General features: G+C 45.7%; 1 protein-coding gene across 2 annotated transcripts; it reads left to right on the top strand.

The window, feature by feature from the left end:
• Nucleotides 1-2,974: 2,974 nt before the first annotated feature.
• Nucleotides 2,975-20,023, top strand: LOC118914164 (serpin B6-like). 2 transcript variants are annotated; one of them, XM_036888743.2, is made up of 7 exons: nt 2,975-3,097; nt 10,548-10,722; nt 13,584-13,733; nt 14,757-14,874; nt 15,643-15,785; nt 18,782-18,937; nt 19,485-20,023. In XM_036888743.2, exons 2-7 carry the CDS (start codon nt 10,558-10,560, stop codon nt 19,884-19,886), a joined length of 1,134 nt encoding a protein of 377 aa, XP_036744638.2. In that variant the 5' UTR covers nt 2,975-3,097; nt 10,548-10,557; the 3' UTR covers nt 19,887-20,023. The 2 variants fall into 2 exon arrangements, with proteins under 2 accessions (XP_036744638.2, XP_036744637.2); XM_036888742.2 differs by lacking the exon at nt 2,975-3,097 and adding an exon at nt 3,641-3,780.
• The last annotated feature ends 679 nt before the right edge of the window (nt 20,024-20,702 follow it).

Genomic DNA, 20,702 nt, shown 5'->3' with positions numbered 1-20,702 from the left:
CATTTGAAAAAGAGTTAAAATTGGATCTGTATTTCCTGTATGCCAGAATAAACTCTAAATGGATCAGCAATATAAATGTGAAAAATGAAGCCATATAAATATTGGAAGAAAACATTGGTGGACTGTATAATCCGGAAAAAGGTTTTCTGATTATGACTAAAAAATCTAGAAGCAATAAAGGAACAATCATTAAATTTGACTACATAAAAAAATGTGTGGTAAAATCACCAGATGCAGTCAGAAGACAGACAAGAAGCTGGGAGAAAATATTTGAGACATTTATCACGAAGGACTAGTGTTACTGTCACCAGACAGCTGCAGGGGTGGGGGGAATGTAGGCTTGACATGTGATCTTATGCTGTCTCTCTCGGGTGACATTACATCACCATCCACAGACAGTCCTTTAGATAATTCTGCAGATAAAGTTGACACAAGGAATTTATTGATCCTGTTCTTCTCCAAGATAGTCATTACCTTCAAGTACTGGGACCATATCAGTTGGGACTGCTTGCCCTGCCATAAGATAGGTTGTTGGCTGATTATCAACGAACATGTTAGAAATCCCAACTCCTAAGTCTCTGGTTTTTAAAATGGCATCTTATTCTTAAAATGGAGTCCCTCCTGTTTTACCGTACTGTTTATGTCTTGACATTTTTCATCACAGGCAGGAAAAGTTAATCATGATGCTTGTCCCATGTCCCTGCCCTATCTCATTACTGTGTAAAGAGCAGTTAAGAATCAAGATAAAAAAGGCAAATAACAAAAGTCATGAACAGTTCACAAGAGAAAAAATAAAACAGAGAAGAGGCAATGGTTTTTAAACATATGAAAAGATGTTCATCCTCACTCATAATAGAGGAAATGCTAATTAAAACTATATGAAATTATATTTCTCACCTATCAATTTGTAAAAACCCAAAGATGTCAAAGTATTAGTGTTCGCAAGGCTGTGAAGAAGCACTCAGAACTGGCAAGAGGACGAAAAGACACAATCCCTATGGAGAGGAATTTGACAATAACTTACCAAAACATGTTTATGTTTCCCTTTTAATTTAGCAATCCCATTTCTAGGAATCTAGGAATCTGGATTAGTGGATATTTCTCCATTAATACCAAGCAATATTCACACTATTTACTACTAAAAGCACGGTGTATGGAGCAGCATCAGCTACCTGGAAGCTCATTAGAAGCGCTGAATCTCAGAACCTACTGAATCTCAATCTGCATTTGAATACCCCCAACACCTGTCATCCCCACCCACCCACCCTTACCCCTGCTTACATCATTTTTCTATGTGCATTAAAGTTTGAGAAACACAGCACTAGGTGATTCATGGTATTATTTGTAATGACCTAAGATTGGAAAGAACCAAAGTAACCATCAGGGGCACAATGGAATATGGTACAGCTGTGATAAAGAATAAGGATGATCTCTATGTACCAAATTAGACCTCCAAAATTCAGTAAATGACAAAAGCAAGTTATAGAACTAGCAATGTAACAGAATGCTACCCTTTTTGATAAAGGATGAAATTAGAATATACATCTAGTTTATCCTTGAATGACATGGGTTTGAACTGCATTGATCCACTTAAGCACAGATTTTTTTCAATGAATATATTGGAAACATTTTTGGAGATTTGCAACATCTTATTTTCTATAGCTTACTTTAAGACTATAGTATATAATGCATATAAAATACGAAATATGTTAATTGTGTTATATGTAAGGCGTCTGGTTAACAGTAGGCTATTAGTCAAGTTTTGGGGGAGTCAAAAGTTATAGTGGAACTTTCTGCTGTGCAGGGGTCAGTGCCTCTAATCTCTGCCGTGTTCAAGGGTCAGCAGTACTTTTATGTTGCAAAGAGATAAGCTGGAGGGATAAACCTAATAAAATTGGGGTGAAAAGGATTGGAGAGGGTACGGGTGAAAGTGAGATATCTGAGCATTTCTATTTCACTTCTCCACAAATAACAGCCACAACTGGGGAAGGGATGGCCAGCTTCGCTACTGTCACCTAATGGGTAAAGGGGCCATGGAAGCTGTTAGAATTTCCATAGGGCCAGGCACAACAAAATTATCCAGCTCGGGTGTCAGTAGTGTGGTTGTTGAGAACCCTTGGCTTAGTGTAAGGATGGAGTAGGCATCCTTAACAATTTGGGGTTTCCCAAACCGAACTTCTCATTTTTAAGAGACAGTCTAACGCATATGGGAGTCTATGAACACACAAGATGCTCGGGTAGGCTTTGCTCATTTTACACTTCTGTTCTGCACTGTCCAACTTAGCCCAAGTACCAAGTACTGGCACTGCTCTGGTCCCTGAGCACAGTTCATTTTCTACAAGGCAGTAACACGCTGGTGTGGCCGTGTCCCCTGACTGAAAACGTCCGGAGGCCTTACGTTGAGTCATCTCCCTGGTGGCCCAGTGGCGAGGTCACTGCAGCTAGAACCAGAAAGGTTGAGCAGTCCCCCGAGGAGCGAGCCTGCGGGCGGGGCTGGCTCCTGGGTGGCGGTCAAAAGTGCGTGGAAGCACCTGGCGCACACCTGCCAACCTCTCCCACCGCCCTCTTCCTGCTCTCGACTGCGGAGGGCCGCCAGGCTGACCGCCTGGGACTCCGCCCGGCCGGTATTTGAGGTTGGCAGCGGCTCCGACGCCTCCCGCCGGCTGGGCAGCGCGCCGCCGACACTCTGTAGTTAAGTGTCTGGAGAGGAACCCCTGCGGCTCGCGGGGTCTGTCATCCGCTGCAGGGCCAGAGAACCGCCGGGATAAGGTTGAGGTCCTGGGGTGCGCGGGCAGGAGGGCGTGGCCGCGCGGGGTCGAGGTCGCGCGGAGGGGCGGGGCGGGGGGGTTGCGCCGGGAAAAGGGCGTGGCCGCGCGGGCCCGAGGGCGCGCGGAGGGGCGGGGCGGGGAGGGTGCGCCGGGAAAGGGGCGTGGCCGCGCGGGCCCGAGGTCGCACGGAGGGGCGGGGCGGGGGGGGTGCGCCGGGAAAAGGGCGTGGCCGCGCGGGGCCTTAAAGCTGGCGGTGAGGGTCAGCAGGTAGCATTTGGGCTCCAGTTCCCTTCGCTCGTCCAGCTTCTGCCGCGGACCGTGACGCCACCGTGAGTTGTGACTGCGGGCTCAGCCGGCGACTCGGAGGATCGCCGGGAGCCAGGAGAGGGGTGGCGGGCGGCGCGGGCATGGGTCCCAGCTGCTGCGCGGGACCCCCTGGGCCACAGTGACCGCGATTGTCCCTCGGCTACAAGTGACCGCGCCCGCCTCGCGGCCCGAAGGCCGCGGGCGCCTGGCGTTGGGACCCGGCGTGGGGGTGTACTGGAAGCCTGAGAGAAGCTGAGGGTGGGTGCCGAAGGCGGGGTGACCCCGGCTTCCTTGCGCGGCCTGCCGCTCGTGAGGCCTGCGCTGGCGAGCTGGGTAGATGCGCAGCGCTTTCGAGGGTCACACAGGCCTGCAAGAGACCGTTGCGAGGACCATTCAGGTCTTGGTAATTACGTTTTTTTTATTAAACCCACTGCAGGCAAAATGTAACAAGATTCGGCGTCGTAAGGGCTAAGAAGAAGTGGAGGAAATTTTATCAAACTTGGGGTTGTGTGCTAGATGCAATTGGCACTTATTACTTTCTTCCATTCCGCTCTCCCCTCCCCCAGTCCCAGTTTTGCCAAAGAGAAGTATGGAAAATTGGTATTCACATGCCGCCAGGAATATTCAGATGCTGGGGGCAGCTGGACAAGTTGGCCCTTTTGTCTTCCCAGTCCATTGTACCCTGTGACAGTTTAGGACTGATGTGGTGAGCAGAGGCAAGGAAAGTAACCTTTGCCTTAGGGCCCTGCAGCATTGTATTGCCAAGGCTAAGTGTGTGCACAAGGTTAACGTGAATTATTGCTATTTTCAGCATGCAGGGGTGTGTCCCACTAGTTCCTGAGTAATTGCATCCTTCAGTTGATGCCATCACAGAGATAGTGCAGTTTTAGTCATACTTGGCGATGGTAAACTAAGTACTTAGAATTATATGAGGCCAATTCTAATCCAAAGCATTTTATTACAACTCAGTGTATTAACTCTAACCTGTAACAGTAGAGTGAGATAAGAATGGCTGGAATCACTGTTCTTTTCCATTTTTATTAAGAACACACTCTGTATCACACCAAAATATATATTATAAGACTGTGGGGAAGAGCTCACACCTTACATTTTCAAGCATTCTGCACCGAGGTTAGACTTAAACATCAGAAGAAAGAAAATAATGTACAATCCTACTCATTATTAACTGAGTACCCACTGTGTGCCAGGCACTAGTTTATTTAATCCTCACAGTTAACCTATAAAGTAGAAGGAATCATTCCTCTGTTGACATACTAGACAGCTGCTGCTCAGAGAAGTTAACTACACACATACACACACATGTACATATACACATGTACGCACACAAGCTGTGTACTTGAAAGCAAAGGTAGGGACAAACGGGGAGCCCAAGTCTCCATTAAACCAAATGGTTAAACTTTGTAGGACATTAAAGCATCCTTAATCCAAGAAGGTAAGAAGCACACTTAAATAGTAAAACCGTAAACAATTATTAAGACCTGAACAGTTGAATAATATCAGTTACAGTCATTAACTGCACAAAGTTACTGAGGTGCTGTGACAGATTTATTAGACTTGTTTCATTATACACATGCATGCACAAATAGTACATTAATAAACTAATAAAATAATTCAGTTTTTATGTTCATGATTGCATATAATTTTTATTTTAAAAAGGTACACTGTAACTAGAGCAGCAAATAATTTTGAAATATATAGCGAGTTTGTGTGTGTGTGTGTGTATGAAGGACACTTGGTATACTGTTGAAGTCAAAGAAGTAGGGACTTGGAAAGCCATTGATAGGTGTTGAGTGTGCAGTGTGATCTGTGAAATGTGCATCGTTATTACTGATATGGTCATTGAATGGGTAAACGAAGTCCTTCAATATATAAATATCACTTATAATTTCCTTTGATATTTGGAATGTCCTGGTGAGTGGTAAACTCCTTAAAATTGCATTTATTTTAATTTCCTTTTTAGCATTAAGATATCTTTAATTTTTTATGATTGAATATTAAGGATTTACATATTATTGCAAAGTGATAATGAAAACTATTTAATGATTATGAATGAGTGGCAGGTTATTTTCAAGTTCACATTTCAGGACAAAGAAGAAGGGTTTTAATGATACTCAATGCTAGGGCATTTGTTTAACAGTTAAAAGAGAAACTGGTAAAAGTTGAATAAATGGCTTTTAAATATTACAATATTGTTTTACGCTCCTTACAAACATAGTTCTGACAGCCAGGCAACCTTGAAGGCATTCAAAACACAGGACAAAGAGAGTGATGGAGTAGACAAGCAGTGGCCAAGAGATGTCAGATGTTTGTTAAGAGGAAAGAGACTAGGGGGAGGGGCTTAGTGTCTGTGCCAGAAACAGCCTGGAAGGAGCTGACAGGCTCAGCATGGGTGCTCTAGTATCAGGAAAGGCAGGGGTGCAGTGCAGGGCTGCAAAACGCAGCGTTGGTAAAGTGTGCTGACAGATCCATTAGCCCCCATGTGCCATCCCAACCTTGGCAACCAGACAGCCACCCTCCCTGCCCTGCTGAGCCACCCAGCAGGATATCAGTCTCACTCCTATAGGGTTTGATGCTCACACTTGGGGATTCCCTGCAGGCATTGGGCTAAAACAAAGGGGCTGCAGATTCTGCCTTCTTCCAGAACACTGCCAGCACCCAGACCAGAGGGCTCCTCCACTTGCTGGCTCCTCAACAAGAAAAGCTACTGATGTCTTGGTCACACTGCAGTGAAGCCCCCAGCTAGCATCCTGCCCATGTAAACAGAATTTCCAACATTCTTTTGTGTTTTCCTCTGTGAATGATATTCAAGGATCGTCAGGCATCTGTGGAAAGTGTGTGTATGAAATAGACCTAAATAAGATAAAGCAAACACTGACCACAATCACAAAAAGGACCCCAGAGAAAGATGATGCAGGGGACAGAAGGTAACTCAATAAAACTCGAATTGATGTTCTTCAGGGAATTGGAATGGAGGACGTAAAGAAGGAACAGCAGAGAACAAGAAGTCCTTGGAAATTAAAAATATAATGCCTGATATTAGAAAACCATTAGAAAAATTTGGAGATGAAGTCATAAATATGTTCCAGAAAATGGAACAAAATGTCATTGTGATGGAAAATGCAGGAAAAGGAAGATCAGAGCAGACTTTTAAAAAAAATTACAGTATCACTGATATACAATCATGAAGGTTTCACATGAGCAAAATTGTCATTTCAACATTCACCCATATTATCAAGTGCTACGCTGTCCTGGGGTGGGCGCAATGCCATCATGGCATCTGCTTCTCTCACCTAGTGCAGTCTCTCTAGTCTCTTGAGTTACAGGGGGTGCTTCAGCCTCACACCCATGTGTAAGATTCTCTCGGTGGTGTCCTGCTCTTGTGACGGCAGTGAAGTCAAGAATCACAGGACCATCTTGGTTTATACATGATATTTTTAATGAGAACCCATGATTTTTACCTTTAATTGAAATACCTAGAAGTGGAATTTTTGGTTCAGACGGTGTAGATGTTTTTCATGGCATTTTCTTTTCTTCCTTTGTTTTTAGTTTTTACGTTAACTCTAAATGATACATTGGAAATATTGGTGTACCGATTTAAGCATAATTTGTATAGCATAAGAAGGACTACCTAATTTTGTCAGTTTTGGAAGTTAATGGTATGTACACTTTTAAAGGTCATGTTTTAAAAAGGTATCTTTAATTTGCTCTCCACCTCTCTCTTCTTTTGGAAGGCTGTGTGCCACTGTGATGAAGAGAATTCTGCAGCCACAAATAACTGGTTTCCAACCCTCACTCTACTGCTTGTACAGCCCTGTGACTGCAGGGGTAATATACTTAAGAAACCAAGGCTCAGTTTCTTTGCCTGTCCAATGCCAATATTCTCAATCTGCCTCATAGGGTTATAGGTATCTTTTAGGAAAAGTGCTAACTAATGTAGGACCTAGCACATAGTGTGTACTCAAAAAAGGATATTTACTTTTTCTGAAGTTAAAATATTTTCATATAATTACTAGCTATTGTCTTATTTGTAAATCTGCTTATGTCTTTTGCATGTATTTTTACTGGGGTCTGTTTTTCTTATCAACTGTTTGGAGCCCATTTTACTCCATATTCCTATCAGTTTTAAGAGTAATTTCATTGATTATGGCTGCTTTGCAGGTATACCATCGCTTAGTTTGCTAATTATGCTTATTTGTCTTATATCTGATAATTTTCCTTCTCATGATTGTTTCAAGAGTTGTATTTGCCTTGGCCAGACCTATAAGCAGTAAGTTACGCTAGCATCGGATGGCAGGTATCCTTATCATGTTCCTGTTTGGGGAACATGGGAACTGTCTGATATTTTATCATCAGTGATGGCTGCTGGAGTAGATGATCCTTGTTACATGAAGGAATTCAGGACATATAATTTCCTATTTGACTTAAGGACTTACATGAGTGAGCTATTCAGTTATTTCATGATTAACATATTTTCTCCTATAAGATTATCCTGCATATCTTGGATAAACCTCCAGAGTATTGTTGATTTATTGTGTCTTTTCTGTTTAGTGGTTCTTATGGATACAGGGTATAAATGAATATAGTTCTACCTTGAATGGCTTTCAGCAGGCATTTTCAGCTGAGAAACGGAATGCTGTTATTGAGTTCATTGTGGGCTTTGAAGATTGAGCTAGATTTTTGTTCTTTCTGCATTCATGGTAATTAGTAAGTATTAAAAGTGGAAGGAAGCACAAACTGGTGTATCTCCTTCCTTATACAGAGGGCAGGAATCAAGTAACATTCAGGGTCCCAGAGCTGGGACTGTAAACCTCATCTCCCTCCTCACTTGTGCCTTTTCCTCTGTCTGTCCTGGCTTGTCCTGGTTCAGTATTTAAAACAAGACAAATTGCTTTATATTGAGGTTCCCACCCAGGTCCCACTCACTGGGGACGAATTTGTTCTGTAGACGTCAGAGCAGCAGGCGCTGCTAACTGGGTGCCTTCTCCCACAGCCACTGTCCCAGTCCTCAAGCAAGAGGAAGGCTCATGTGGGTTGGGGTGGCCCAGGGACACTTAGGTGAGCCTCCCGTTTGACTGTATCAGGAATGCCTGAGCCTGCGGTTCCTGCCCTGGGGTACCTCCTCTTTCCCTGAATCTTAGTTCAGGAGTTTCTCTGCTCTGCCAGTTGTTGGTCTTAAAACTGGTAAGTGGTCAGCTCTTGTTGATCCAAAATCCAAGTAACTGAAAATATGTATAGTTTTTCATCAGTTTCACATAATGGCTACTTCTGTTTATATTAATGTTCTCAAGGCTCCCCGAAATCCTTAAGTTATTTCTGTGTGTAAGTCCGGGGAGAGGAAATCCTGGGGCAAAATACCTCTAAAAGCCAAAATCAGTCAAAGGGAGAAATAAAGCTTAAAACCCGTTTATTGCTCACAAACTGCAGTCACCGGCCGTCTTTCTCCTCTTCTCTGGAAGAAGCCAGCCAGCAAGCAAGCCAGCCCCTCCCCGTAACCTCTCAGGTTCAGACACGCCCTCGGTGGCCCAGGAAATTACCCATTGGTATGAAGATGAACTTCTCTCCTCCCCTGAGGATATGCAGATGCACCAAAGCCAGGAGAGAGATTCTGGAAATGTCACAATTTTACCCACTGTCAGTGTTAGTCTCTCACAGTTTTGGAGGCCGGAAGTCTGCAGTAGGTTTCACTGAGTGGAGCTGAGGTGTTGGCAGGGCCTTGCCCCCTCCAGAGGTCCTGCAGGGGGAACTGTCCTCTGCCTTCTCCAGCTTCTCGGGCTGCAGTTCTCGCAGCCTTTGGTTTGTGCCTCCTTCCTGCAGGGTAGCATCTTGCCCTGGTCCTCACACTGCACTCTTTGATCCGAGCTCCGTCTGCCCCTTTATCAGGATACATGTGGTTACATTTAGGGCCCACCGGTGTAGTTCACGATAATCTCACCATCTCAGAGTCCTCGGTTAATGACAACTGCAGTCTCTTTCGCCATATAGAGGGACATTCTCAGGTTCCAGGGATTAGGGCATGGACATCTTTGGGGCCTTATTCAACCAATCACAGTATCAAGTGAAAAGGCATGCTGATCTCTTCACCAGCCATTCAGATAGCTCTGTGTTCCCTCTCCTTCCAACTCCCTGAGAAAATCTACTCTGGCTTCCCCTTTTGTTTCGTAGGTTCCCACCCACAGCTCAGATGAGTCATTCCCTGTCCCCACTGAGGACGCATTTGTTTGGTAAACAGAGCAGCAGGCCCAGCTTACTGAGTCCCTTTTCCGAGCTGCTCTGCTGCATTCGCAGCCCCTTGACTGACTGGGTCAGCCCCACATCTTGTCTTCCACCGGGTCCCTCTGTACCCACCCTTCAGGCTCTTCTTGAGCAGCACTTGAAAGACAGGGCTTTGGCCCTGAGTCCAGCCATTCTGCCCTTTGGCTTAGATTATACCATTTCATGTCTGTGAATTTAGATCCCCGCCGTAAAATGGGGAGTCGATAGGAGGTCTCTAAAGACCTTTTGTGCTTTAACCAGCTTGAAGACCCCTGCCCCCACCCGACCCACCCTGCCCAGCAGTATTGCTGTTCTATACCTTGCCTGGGCCACTGCCAAATGCCCTACCTGGCAGGGGCCATCGAACTGTGCAACCTGACCTCTGATGTCTGAGGCGTGTCTGTGGAGGTGGATGTGGCCATGCACCTGCCACCGTGCATGTGCGATTAGCTGAGTGCCCTTTTTGTCCAGAACCAGGAGGAAGGAGGGCCTGGGCCTGTGGGCAGCAGGCAGCCCTTGGGAACATGGCCTTAAACTTGGGCTTTGACACATATGTAGGCTTCATAGAACTGAGAGTAACAAGCCCTTGTTTTTAAGGCTGCCATACATCTTTATATGTGGTTTGACTTATCTTTTATCTTAACACTTCAGATTATCCTAAAATGGTTCCTCCCTTCTACATTATAAAAACACTCAACCATCTCTTCTTGTTTAACTCTATGATTGCAACTTTGAATGATTTTTATACTTACTATGATTTTTTAACTTAAATGTAAAATGATTTTTTTAAACTTATATGTAAAATAATACATATAAGCTCATACAGCACACCAAATAATATAGAAACAGAAGCCAAAGCCAGTAACTGCTTTCCTGATCCCCCCAGGAAGTAAGTGGGGTGACCAGTGTGTATCCTTCACTCTTTTTTCCATGCTCCACAGACACATACACAGTTTTAAGTCCCCCTGCTTTTTCCCCCTGCAAAACAGGATTATATTATAAACGTAACAGGTCAGTTGTTTTCACTTAATATTCAAAACACAAAATCACTTTGAGCATCCCAAAAGGAAGTAGAATTTTGTGTGTGTACCTATTTGCTCATTAAACCAAAGTGTCCATGGTAACTATTGATCACAGTGAAATGCATTCAACAGTTAAGCCTATATTGATGTGATACTGATTTTAAATCCATTGTTTCAGGCTCACCATTATGGATACCCTCTTGGAAGCAAATGGCACCTTTGCCTTAAACCTTTTGAAAAAGCTGGGTGAAGGCAACTCGAAGAATGTGTTTCTGTCACCCGTGAGCGTCTCTTCTGCCTTAGCCATGGTCTTCATGGGGGCAAGGGGAAACACCGCAGCCCAGATGGCCCAGGTATGTTCTTGAAGCCATTTCTGGGCCACAGTAAATGCTATTAATTTGTCAGCTGAGCTGGTCCCCCATGTTTCAGATCCCAGAGGACTTGCTCTTGACAGGTAACTGCCAGTGTTGTTGGGGTGTGGATGGAGAGTAGTTGGGGAAGGACATGTGAGCAGTCTGGGTGTGAGCCTGTGATGTGCTAGGACAGAGGGGCACCCCCCCGATTCGGAAGGTGAGTGACTCAGCGACTCAGCCCCCCCTGGGATAGGCTGTGCGTGAGTTTGTGAGCAGATAGAGTCACAGGTCCAGGTTGAGTCTTGTGATACTCTTTGGGTGTTATTAACTGCTTTTCAACTGTTAGAAGTTTTTATTTTATTTTCTCATTTAAGTGTCAAATCTTCTCTGTCGGTCCCTCCCTGCTTCTGACCCACAGATAAGGGAGGAGACACGATGAGATATCGAAGATCTGAAAGGACCAGCCAGGGGACTCGAGGCTGAACAGTGCAAGAGTGGTGCTGAGAGGGCACCCTTTGTATTTATTGAGCAAATGGTTGTTAACAACAGTAGAATTCTGCATCGGGGACCCAATACACAATCAGTGATCAACTCTAAGCTTAATTCTCAGCAGTCTTCAGTCTTCTGGGGCGTGATGTTCCTACATGGTGAACAAGTTCCTACATGGTGAACAATGCAAGGACAGTCATATCACAGAAACTGTTTTGGTCTTGATCACACAGCATGAATTACAAATAATGAAGTCAGATATGATTATACATTTGATTTCTATATGAATCCCACACTTCTCAGAATGGCACTTGTCATCCAAAAATGTTTTCATTCATGTTTCAGTTACTTGTTGAGTAACCAGCACCCCGAAACTAGTGGCTGAAGATGATGATTTACTGTTGCACAACTCTGGAGGGATCAGGTGCTGCTTCTGCTCCACCTGTTTCCGGCTGGGTCACTGGTGTGAGGCCTTGGACCCTCACGCCCAGCCGCCTCCGTGTGCCGCCCCATCCCGGGGGCCAGCCACGTGGTGTCTCTCAGGCAGGGGAGCCTGGACTTCCTCACAGTCCAGGACCTGGGTGCCAAGAGGACGAACGTGAATGTGCAGCTGCTTCTCAGGCTTCTGCCCTGCCGCGCTTGCTGATGTTCCCTGGCTTGCTGATGCCGAGCTGGGCCAGTCGCACAGCCCAGGCGGGAGGCAGCTGGAGAGGGGCTGCAGAAGCATATGAATACTGGAGGCACGGCCCACTGGGGCCTGCGTAGTCTGCCTCTCACTGACGATTGCATGGTCTGTGTTCTGGCCCCAGTGCGCCACAGCCCTCTGCAGATAAGACTGTTACCCCTCCTAAGGCCCCGGAGTCTCTTGCAATCATGGGACAGGAGTGGGCTCCTTGGTATGGTTCCTGGGGGCAGGACTTGGTGACAGTCCCTTCAGAATGGTGGGAGAAGATGCCTCAGCTCAGGCCACTGTAGCAGATACCACAGACTGGGTAGCTTAAACAACAAAGATTTATTTCCTCGTGGTTCTAGAGGTTGGAAGTCTGAGATCATGGTGCTAGCGGGGTTGTTTCTTCTGAGTAGCTGTGTCAATTTATAATCCACTTCACTGGTCAAAAGTGCATGCACCAGCCTGTCTGATACAGGACTCTGTGTTGGGTTGGGAGTTAGGGTGCTGGGTGACAGTGTTCCTAAGGTGCTTCGAGGCCCCTTGTCTAACCCAGAGGTTCTCTGAGGCACTGCCATAGTCTTTCTGAGGTTTAACAAAATCCATGCTGACCCTGCCCTTGAGGCCTGTGCCTTGGATTTGATCTTTGCCCTGAGGCCATCTCTGACTCAGCATCCTCGGCCAGCTAGAGATGCTGGGGTAGGAAACATTTTTATTTTTCACCTAGCAAATCCTAGGTTGGAAATATTTCCATTAAATTCTGCTTAGAAGTGAAATAGTTCCTTCTTCAGCTCATCTTTCCCTTCCCATGCTTTATTGTAAACTGCTAAAAGAAGCCACGTGTTCTTTCTGGACATCTCCTTGGGCAGATACATGGTTCACTGGGGAAATGTCCCACCGTGCCCGTCTCCGTGGCCTTCCTCCAGCCCATGCCATGCGCCCCTTGCCCAGCTCCAGGAGTGATGTCTTCACTCTCTGTCCTGCCTCTGCCAGCTGCCAGCTCCAGAGTCAGTGCCACACTGGCTTAGATCTTTGCTGTGGCAGGACTCCACATCAGGGTCGCCGCATGGATCTTCTGCGCACGCAACATAGTGGTTGGCAGTAACAATTACTGATGGTTTCTCAGATTCATGGGGCCAGCTGGGGTCAGTCATGACCCAAGAGGGCCTCTGGGGCATGTCTGGGTGCTAGTGCTCCTACAAGTAGCTCTCCCCCGTGTGGTGTCAGCTCTCCAGCATCCCACGTGGCTGCCAGCAGCATCCCTTGGACCGCATTACGACCTGGTGGCTGGGTACAAGAGAGCAGACAATGGGCTGCCAGGCCTTTGAAGTCCTGGGCCTGGGGTAGCATCCTTCCCCTGTGTTCTCTTCATCAGAGCAAGTCCCAGGTCAGCCCAGACTCAAGGACAGTATCAGGAGTGACCTGTGTTTGCAGCGATGGGAGGCCTGGTTGGAAGCCTTACTTGCAGACAGACGACAGGTAGTGAGTGCACAGAACCAGCTTTGTGCTGGGGTTTCCTGCTGTGGGCAGGGCCTGACTGCCTGCAGGAGGTGCTCAGCGAGGGCATTGGACACTTTTAAGACACTTTCTGCCTTTAAATGGGTGAAGCTTTTCAGCTGCAGTTCCGAGGCTGAGGTGTGTTGTATCTGCACCCTGGAGTCAGGGCACCCTGAAGGTGTGCATGTTACTCTGTTTTTGATTTCAGGTACTTTCTTTAAGTGGAAGTGGTGACGGAGGTGACGATGTCCACCAGGGTTTCCGGTCACTTCTCGTGGAGCTCAACAGGCCCGGCACGCAGTACTTGCTGAGGACTGCCAACAGGCTCTTTGGAGAGAAGACTTACGAATTCCTCTCAGTAAGTCCTACTTGCTGTTCTGCCCTAAGAAAGTAAAGATGAGGAGGTGGTGGGGACGAGTCAGTCATGTGGTGCAGCGGAAAGCGTGCCTTTCTAAGGTCACACAGCTAACAAGTTACAGGACTTGTGTTCATATTACTGTGCCATATCGCCTTTCTTTTCCTGCGCTAAAGGAAATGTGAAGTCCTGCTGATGACACCAATCCTGACAGGCAGAATTAAATATTTAGCTGTAAGCTGTACAAGAAAGACTGGGCAACCATTCCATAGTGCACTGCTAACAAATTAGTTATGCCAGGCCATTTATTTCCCATTAGATTTTCTGCTTTTATATGGCATAATATAGGTGTTCATTAACATCATTGTCATTTTGCAGACTTGTGTTAGCAGAATAGAGTTTAAGCTTTTTTTTTTTTTGAGAGTTGCTATGCTCTAAAACTGAGCCATTCAAAATCGTAGCCACCAGACACATGCAGCTATTTAAATTTCAGGTAGTTAATTAAAGTTAAATAAAGCCAAACATTCAGTTCCTCATTGGCACTAGTCTTATTTCAACTGCCCAGTAGGTGCATATGGCACTGTTTGGAAGTGTTCGTTTAGAACATTTCCGTTGCATTGTCTCATGGGGAACCCCAGGCCCTGGTTCGCAGTCTGTTCTGAAATATGGAGTGTGCTGAGGCTCTTGCTGCGGGTCGGGTCTCACTTAGCAAACACTCCTTGTCAGGAGGGACGCACTGTGGCGGCTGCGTCCCAGTGCCTTCGTACTTGCCTCATGACGCCCAGCTTCACCCTTCCAGGCTCTGGCCATTCGTGCCAGTTATTTGACATTCAGACCACTGTTAGTTTATAAGTTAAGATGAAATGGAGCTAAAAACTGAGAAACTGGATTTAGGTTAATTTGTACATTACTATGCAAACCACAAAGTTATGATGTTCTCATTTGGTGGGATGTAGTAATCTATGTAAGCTGTTAGTGTTGGTTATTTTTTGTAGCTAAGTGATTATGTCACTTTGTATCTCCTAGTCTTTCAAAGATTCCTGCCACAAATTGTACCAAGCAGAGATGGAAGAGCTCGACTTTCTAAACGCTGTAGAGGAGTCGAGAACACACATAAACACCTGGGTAGCCAAAAAGACGGAAGGTGAAAATACATTGCTATTCTGTTTTACCAGCATTTCAATCAGATCTTATTGCGAGTTCCACACAAGACCAGCAGATGTAAAATGAAATGATTTTTTTCTGTAAATAACTAAATTTTTAAACTCTGCTTCTGAAATATTGTCAATGTATGATTACTTTTCTCTAGCTTTTCCCTGTTCTCATCGGTGTATCTGTGATGCCGTCTATGTTCAGTACACCTCTTCTAGAACAATCCACACTTTAGTTTATGTTAATATAGTCTCCCTTTTCACAACTAGTATAAAGAAAAATTTGGATACAGGGCTCAAGCTGTCTGCCTGTCTGGCATTGCTCATGCTCCATAGATGACCGTGCATCGTCCAAGGCACCTGGCTAAGCCCTCACCCACCTGAGGTTCGGAATGTGATCTGTTCTTTGTACTTGCTCCTTCCTCTCACCTTCTTGGCAATCCATTAAGTTCCTTTCTTTGCGTCACGGGCACCAAGCATTCCTTTCTATTTCACTTGTTATGAATTCATCCTGCACATATCAGTTTGTTCATTTTACATGTTTTTCTCAAATGTTGGCATTTTTCTCACCAGAGCTTTTAAAGTTTTTGTTGCTGCTGTTGTTTTAAGGGTCAGTATCCCATTACATGGTTAAGTTGAGGGTTGGGGAGCTCCTTTATCTATGTACCTGACTAGTTTGGGAGATAGTCCAATATGAATATCATCCCCCTGCATTGCAGCAGAAACTCTTAGCTAACTGCTTCTTTAATTCTTCTTTTCAGGTAAAATTACAGAGTTGCTGTCTCCAAATTTAGTTTGTCCAGGGACTAAGCTGGTTCTTGTGAATGCCATCTACTTCAAAGGAATGTGGGATGATAAGTTTAATAAACAGATGACCCAGGAAGCACCGTTTAAAGTCAGCAAGGTGAATATTTTACAATAACGGGAGATTCTTGGAAACAGTGTGTGTGTTCACCTTGGTTTTTAAAACATGCCAAGGTTCACTTCAAGTAACTTGGGCTTTGTATGGCGCTAGGCTGCCCAGCAGCCAGACTCCCTAGTGAGTCTTGGGGCCCTCCTCTGGCCTTTCTCCTTTGTCATGACATCAAAGGTGGCTTTATATCCTAGGCTTCTGGTCTGGTCCCTGTGTTACCTGCCATACTGTTGCCAGGTATTCTGTATTGCAGGTCTGACCATGTAACTTTCAGGCTTAAGGTCCTTCTTGGCTTCCCAGAAATTTTAAGATGAAGTTTAAAAACTCCAAAATATGGTGTATGAGTCTCTTTGTTGACCTGGATCCTATCCACTTCTCCCCATTTCTCCATCTTTATTCCCATCAGTACCTGCAGGCTGCTTTCTTTGGAGCAGTGTGCGGATACCTTCCCTGAGAGCCCCCCCAGTAAGTTTCCGTAGCCTGCCTCTAAGCTGTTGCAGTGCCCCCTGCCGTCCCCGTGGTAGCATTGCAGTGGTTGAATGACAAACTGCTGAGTGTTATCTGATGCTCAATGGTTATCTTGTAAGTGCCTGCACATGGTTGGTGTCTGCTCAGTACTGAAGAAATGAGTGATCATCAGTCTTCTTTTTATAATAAGGGTAACATAAAGGCAAATTTTTGTTTAAAAACAAGTGAACAGAAGGCCATGCATGTGTATAGGATAGACACTGAGTTGAACTTTCTCCTGCTTTTGAAGATGCTATTTGCTGATGGCCCTGTATCTTTCTTTCACTGATCCAGTAGATTCTTTTTTATTTGTCTTTAATTGACAGAAATTTTTGCACAAAGTAGCAGAATTATTACAGCCTGTTCTTGATCACTGACTACAAGTTTGATTTCCTAGGCAGACTTAAGCCTGAACCTTTAGTTTCTCAGGAAATATGTCTTCTTTCAGTCTTTGTTCTGAAATGAACTGCCCTCATTCCCCTGGCAAAATTATTTCTCTCCTTGAAATTAATCTTTAACGGGATGTATGTTAGGACTTCATTCAGGTGCAAGTAGCAGAAAACCCAGTTCAGTGTCGTTCAGCTCATAGCTGACCTTCTCCCCTGGCAGGAGGCCTGGGGGTGAGCAGAGGATGGGCTAACGTGGCACTGGGTGCTGCTCTCAGGGAACTGGCTCTCTCTCTTCCTGCTCTGCCATCCTTAGCACATGGCTGTCTTCTTATGACCACAGTCATTGCATCCACAGCCCAGGCCGGAAGGAAGGGGTCAGCAAACTGTGGCCTGCAGGCAAAACACAACCTACCACTTACTTTTTAAGTAAAGTTTCATTGGAACATAGCATTTATATATTTTGTGCTACAACAGCAGAATTAAGTAGTTGTGATAGAAACTCTATTATCCACAAAGCCAAAATATTTTCTCTCTGGCCCATCATGGAAAACATGTGCTGATGTCTGGCCTATAAGGTGAATTAGGCTCCTGAGGACGAGCGGGCTGTCATGGCTGCATGGCCGAGACCAGCTCAGGTGAGCTCTACAAGGTGCAGACAAAACATTGAAACAGAAATGTCGGGTCTCTCCCATACTACAGAGTAACGGGACATCCCAGAGGGCCGGCACTGTGCTGTGCCTTCCCCGGGCCCGCTATGCGGGACTCAGTAAACTCACAGCAGCTGCTGCTCTTCAGAGTGTGCAGGAGTCAGACGCTGAGGAGGACTGTGGTGCAGGTGTGGTCACTGGCCATGGGTTTTTCCTACTGTCTGGTTGGGGAGCATTGGTGACAAATGCTTGTTTTCCTAGTGAGACATGTTCATTTCACCTGGCCCTTTAAGTACCCCTGTCCCTAGCTGTTTAGCCATTTATTCAGCAGTTTGAGGGCCAGGCATCAGGCTAGCTATTGTCACAGTGTGTGCACAGCCAGCCATGCACCCCACTTCATGAAGTGGGCATTCCCCTGGGGGAGAGACAGCAAGCGTGAGTAAGAAGACAGGTGTGTCTGAGAGAGCGGTAGGGCTGAGAGACTGACCTGGGGGACAGGCACAGGTCACTGTGGCTGGCTGGGCCCCTGTGAGCAAAGACTGGAATGAGGCAGGCTGTGTGCTCCCCAGGCCCACTTTGGGCTGCTGGGTGGAGATGGCACGGGCCTGGTTTGCTCACGGCCCTGGTGACTATAGCAAATGAGCGCAGGGGATGGAGCAGAGGGCATGGGGGTTGAGCTCTTGTCACAGGACTCTTTACGGACTTCAGCTTTCACTCCTTGGGATTTGGGGGGAGCCACGGAGAGGTGTTCATCCAAGGAGTGATTTCATCTGCTTTATGACTGACCTTCTGGGATCCCTAGGCCCATGCTGAGACCATCATGGGGGTGCACATGAGCAGTGAGATCACTGGGGAGGTTGTCACAATGACCTGGGGTGAGGCTGACAGCAGTGGAGGTGGAATGAATGAGTCAGATTTTTGTTATATTTTAAAAGTAAAGTCAGTATGATTTGCTAATGAGTCAGATGTGGGTGAAAGATAGGAGTCAAAGGTACTCTACAGTTTTTGACAGTGGGGTGAGTGATGTCACCATCAGCTGAGGTGGGGAGAATTGTGGATGGAGGAAACTTGGAATATGAGGAGCCCTGTGTGACATGTAACACTGAAAGTTTATGTCCAGACACAGGTGTCAAGTAGGCAGGAAAATGTATGAGGAGTCTGGAGTACAGGGGAGAAGTCCTGGCTAGAAATGTAAATTTGGGAGTTCTGCTTAAAGTGATGAGATCAAATGAGGTCACCGAGAGAAAAGCAGTTGAAAGCTTGAGCCCCCGGTACCCCCACATGTGGAGTTGAGGCAGTGAAGATGGACTGGCAGAAAGGGGGACTGATGGTGTCCTGGGAGCCAGAAGCTGTTTCTAAGGGCCGGGAGTGGCCAGCTCTGTGGACTTGTCTAATGTGCAAGTGGGTCTTGTTTCAACTTAATGTTTGTCCATTTCCTTTATAGAATGAGGAGAAGCCTGTGCAAATGATGTTTAAGAAGTCTACCTTTAAAATGACCTACATAGGAGAAATATTCACCAAAATTCTGGTGCTTCCTTATGCTGGTGGAGAGCTGAGTATGATCATCATGCTTCCAGATGAACACATCGATCTGAAAATGGTAACGAGTGCTAAGCAGCGAATGCACTGGACTGGCAAGGGATCATGGTGGAATTTCTGCTTATTGGGTCTCACCTTTTCCTGGGGAACTACAGCTGACCCTTGAGCAGCATGGTTTGAATTACATGGGTCCACTTAGATGCAGACTTCAGCAAATATATTGGAAAATTTGGGAAATTTGTGATAATTTGAAAAAACTTTTTCTTTTATCTAGCTTGCTTACTTCATTGTAAAAATACAGTGTATAATATATAAAACATACAAAATATGTGTCAGTTGACTGTTTATGTTATTGGTAAGGCTTCCTGGTCTATAGTAGACTGTAGTTAAGTTTTGGGGGGGTCAGAAGTTAACACACGGATTTTCCAGTGCATCGGGGGGTCAGCATCCCTAACCCCTACATTGTTCAAGGGCAAGCTGTGTTTCTAAAGCTAGCATAACTTTCCATTATTGCCATCTTGTTCTGTACAGCAAAGAACATTCACATCAAGCAGAGGGTTCTGTTGGGTAGCACTGTTCAGATCTTAAAATTTTCAATTCTTTTCTAGGTGGAAAAAGAACTTACTTATGAGAAATTCGTAGAATGGACAAGGCCAGACATGATGGATGAAACTGAGGTGGATGTGTACCTACCCAGGTTTAGATTGGAGGAGAATTATGACATGAAGAATGTCCTTCGCTCTCTGGGCATGACTGATGCCTTTGAGACCACGGCAGACTTTTCTGGAATGTCATCCAGTAGAGACCTGTATCTGTCCACGGTCGTGCACAAGTCCTTTGTGGAGGTCAATGAGGAAGGCACAGAGGCCGCAGTTGCTACTGCTGGCATCATGCTCATGCGATGTACACGATTCACCCCCAAGTTCTGTGCGAACCGCCCCTTCCTTTTCTTTATCCAGCACAGCAAAACCAGCAGTGTTCTGTTCTGTGGCCGATTCTCCTCCCCATAAGGAAATGGTCAGCACTGGGTATAGCACCTCATGTCTCCTACTGACCCACTTTTCCTCTGACACCTCACAGTGTGCCTGCAATCCAAAGTGACCTTTGGTGACTATCCAAAAATAAAAGGCCCGATTTTGAAAACCTGTTCAGAACTCCTTTGTGTTTGTGTTCACATGTCGGATGTTACCTAGGACCTGAAACTGCCATTCAGGAGGGACTGTGGCCACCTTAGCAGGGGCAGCACCACCTGCTTAGCCACTGTGCCTGCTCTGTGAGGTCATGCCCTCCACCCTCAGGTCCTCCCTTTGGGCAGAGAGTGGCTCTCACGGCCCACCATGCTGCTCCTCTCCAGGATGAATGCTGCTCGGCTTACTCCTCAGTGGCACTATTTATTAGCCGGAGCATAGAGTGAAGTTGATGTGCAGAGCTGTGAAAGCAGGTCTCAGACCATGGAGGGAACTCTCCAGAAGCCAGCACAGAGGTAGGGAAAACAGTTATCTCAGACCTGCAGGAAATCAGTCCTGTTTCCCATGTGTTTCTGCTTTTATTGTAGTTTGCGTTCCTTGTGACCTGTGGTCACATATGTGTTCAAATGTACTTCTAGCTACTTTCCATGAACATTTTATTTTTTATTTTTTTAGATTAAGCACTACAAAATAATTTTTTTTATTAAGGTATCATTGATACACAATCTTACGAAGGTTTCACATGAGCAACATTGTCGTTAAAACATTCACCCATATTATCAAGTTCCCTACACGCACTCCATTGCAGTCACTGTCCATCAGCATAGTAAGGTGCTATAGAGTCACTACTTGTCTTCA

Source organism: Manis pentadactyla, chromosome 16 (assembly GCF_030020395.1).
Source record: "Manis pentadactyla isolate mManPen7 chromosome 16, mManPen7.hap1, whole genome shotgun sequence".
NCBI lineage: Eukaryota > Metazoa > Chordata > Mammalia > Pholidota > Manidae > Manis > Manis pentadactyla.
Note: the sequence above shows the minus strand (reverse complement) of the source record. Positions and strands in the feature narration are given on the sequence as shown.

Excerpts from the sequence above, each read along its gene's own strand:
- LOC118914164 (XM_036888742.2), top strand. The coding sequence starts at position 3,683 with ATGCCGCCAGGAATATTCAGATGCTGGGGGCAGCTGGACAAGTTGGCC. Across the intron at positions 3,781-10,547 it reads GACAGTTTAGGACTGATGTG|GCTCACCATTATGGATACCC; the intron begins GTGAGCAGAGGC and ends CCATTGTTTCAG. Across the intron at positions 15,786-18,781 it reads CACCGTTTAAAGTCAGCAAG|AATGAGGAGAAGCCTGTGCA; the intron begins GTGAATATTTTA and ends TTTCCTTTATAG.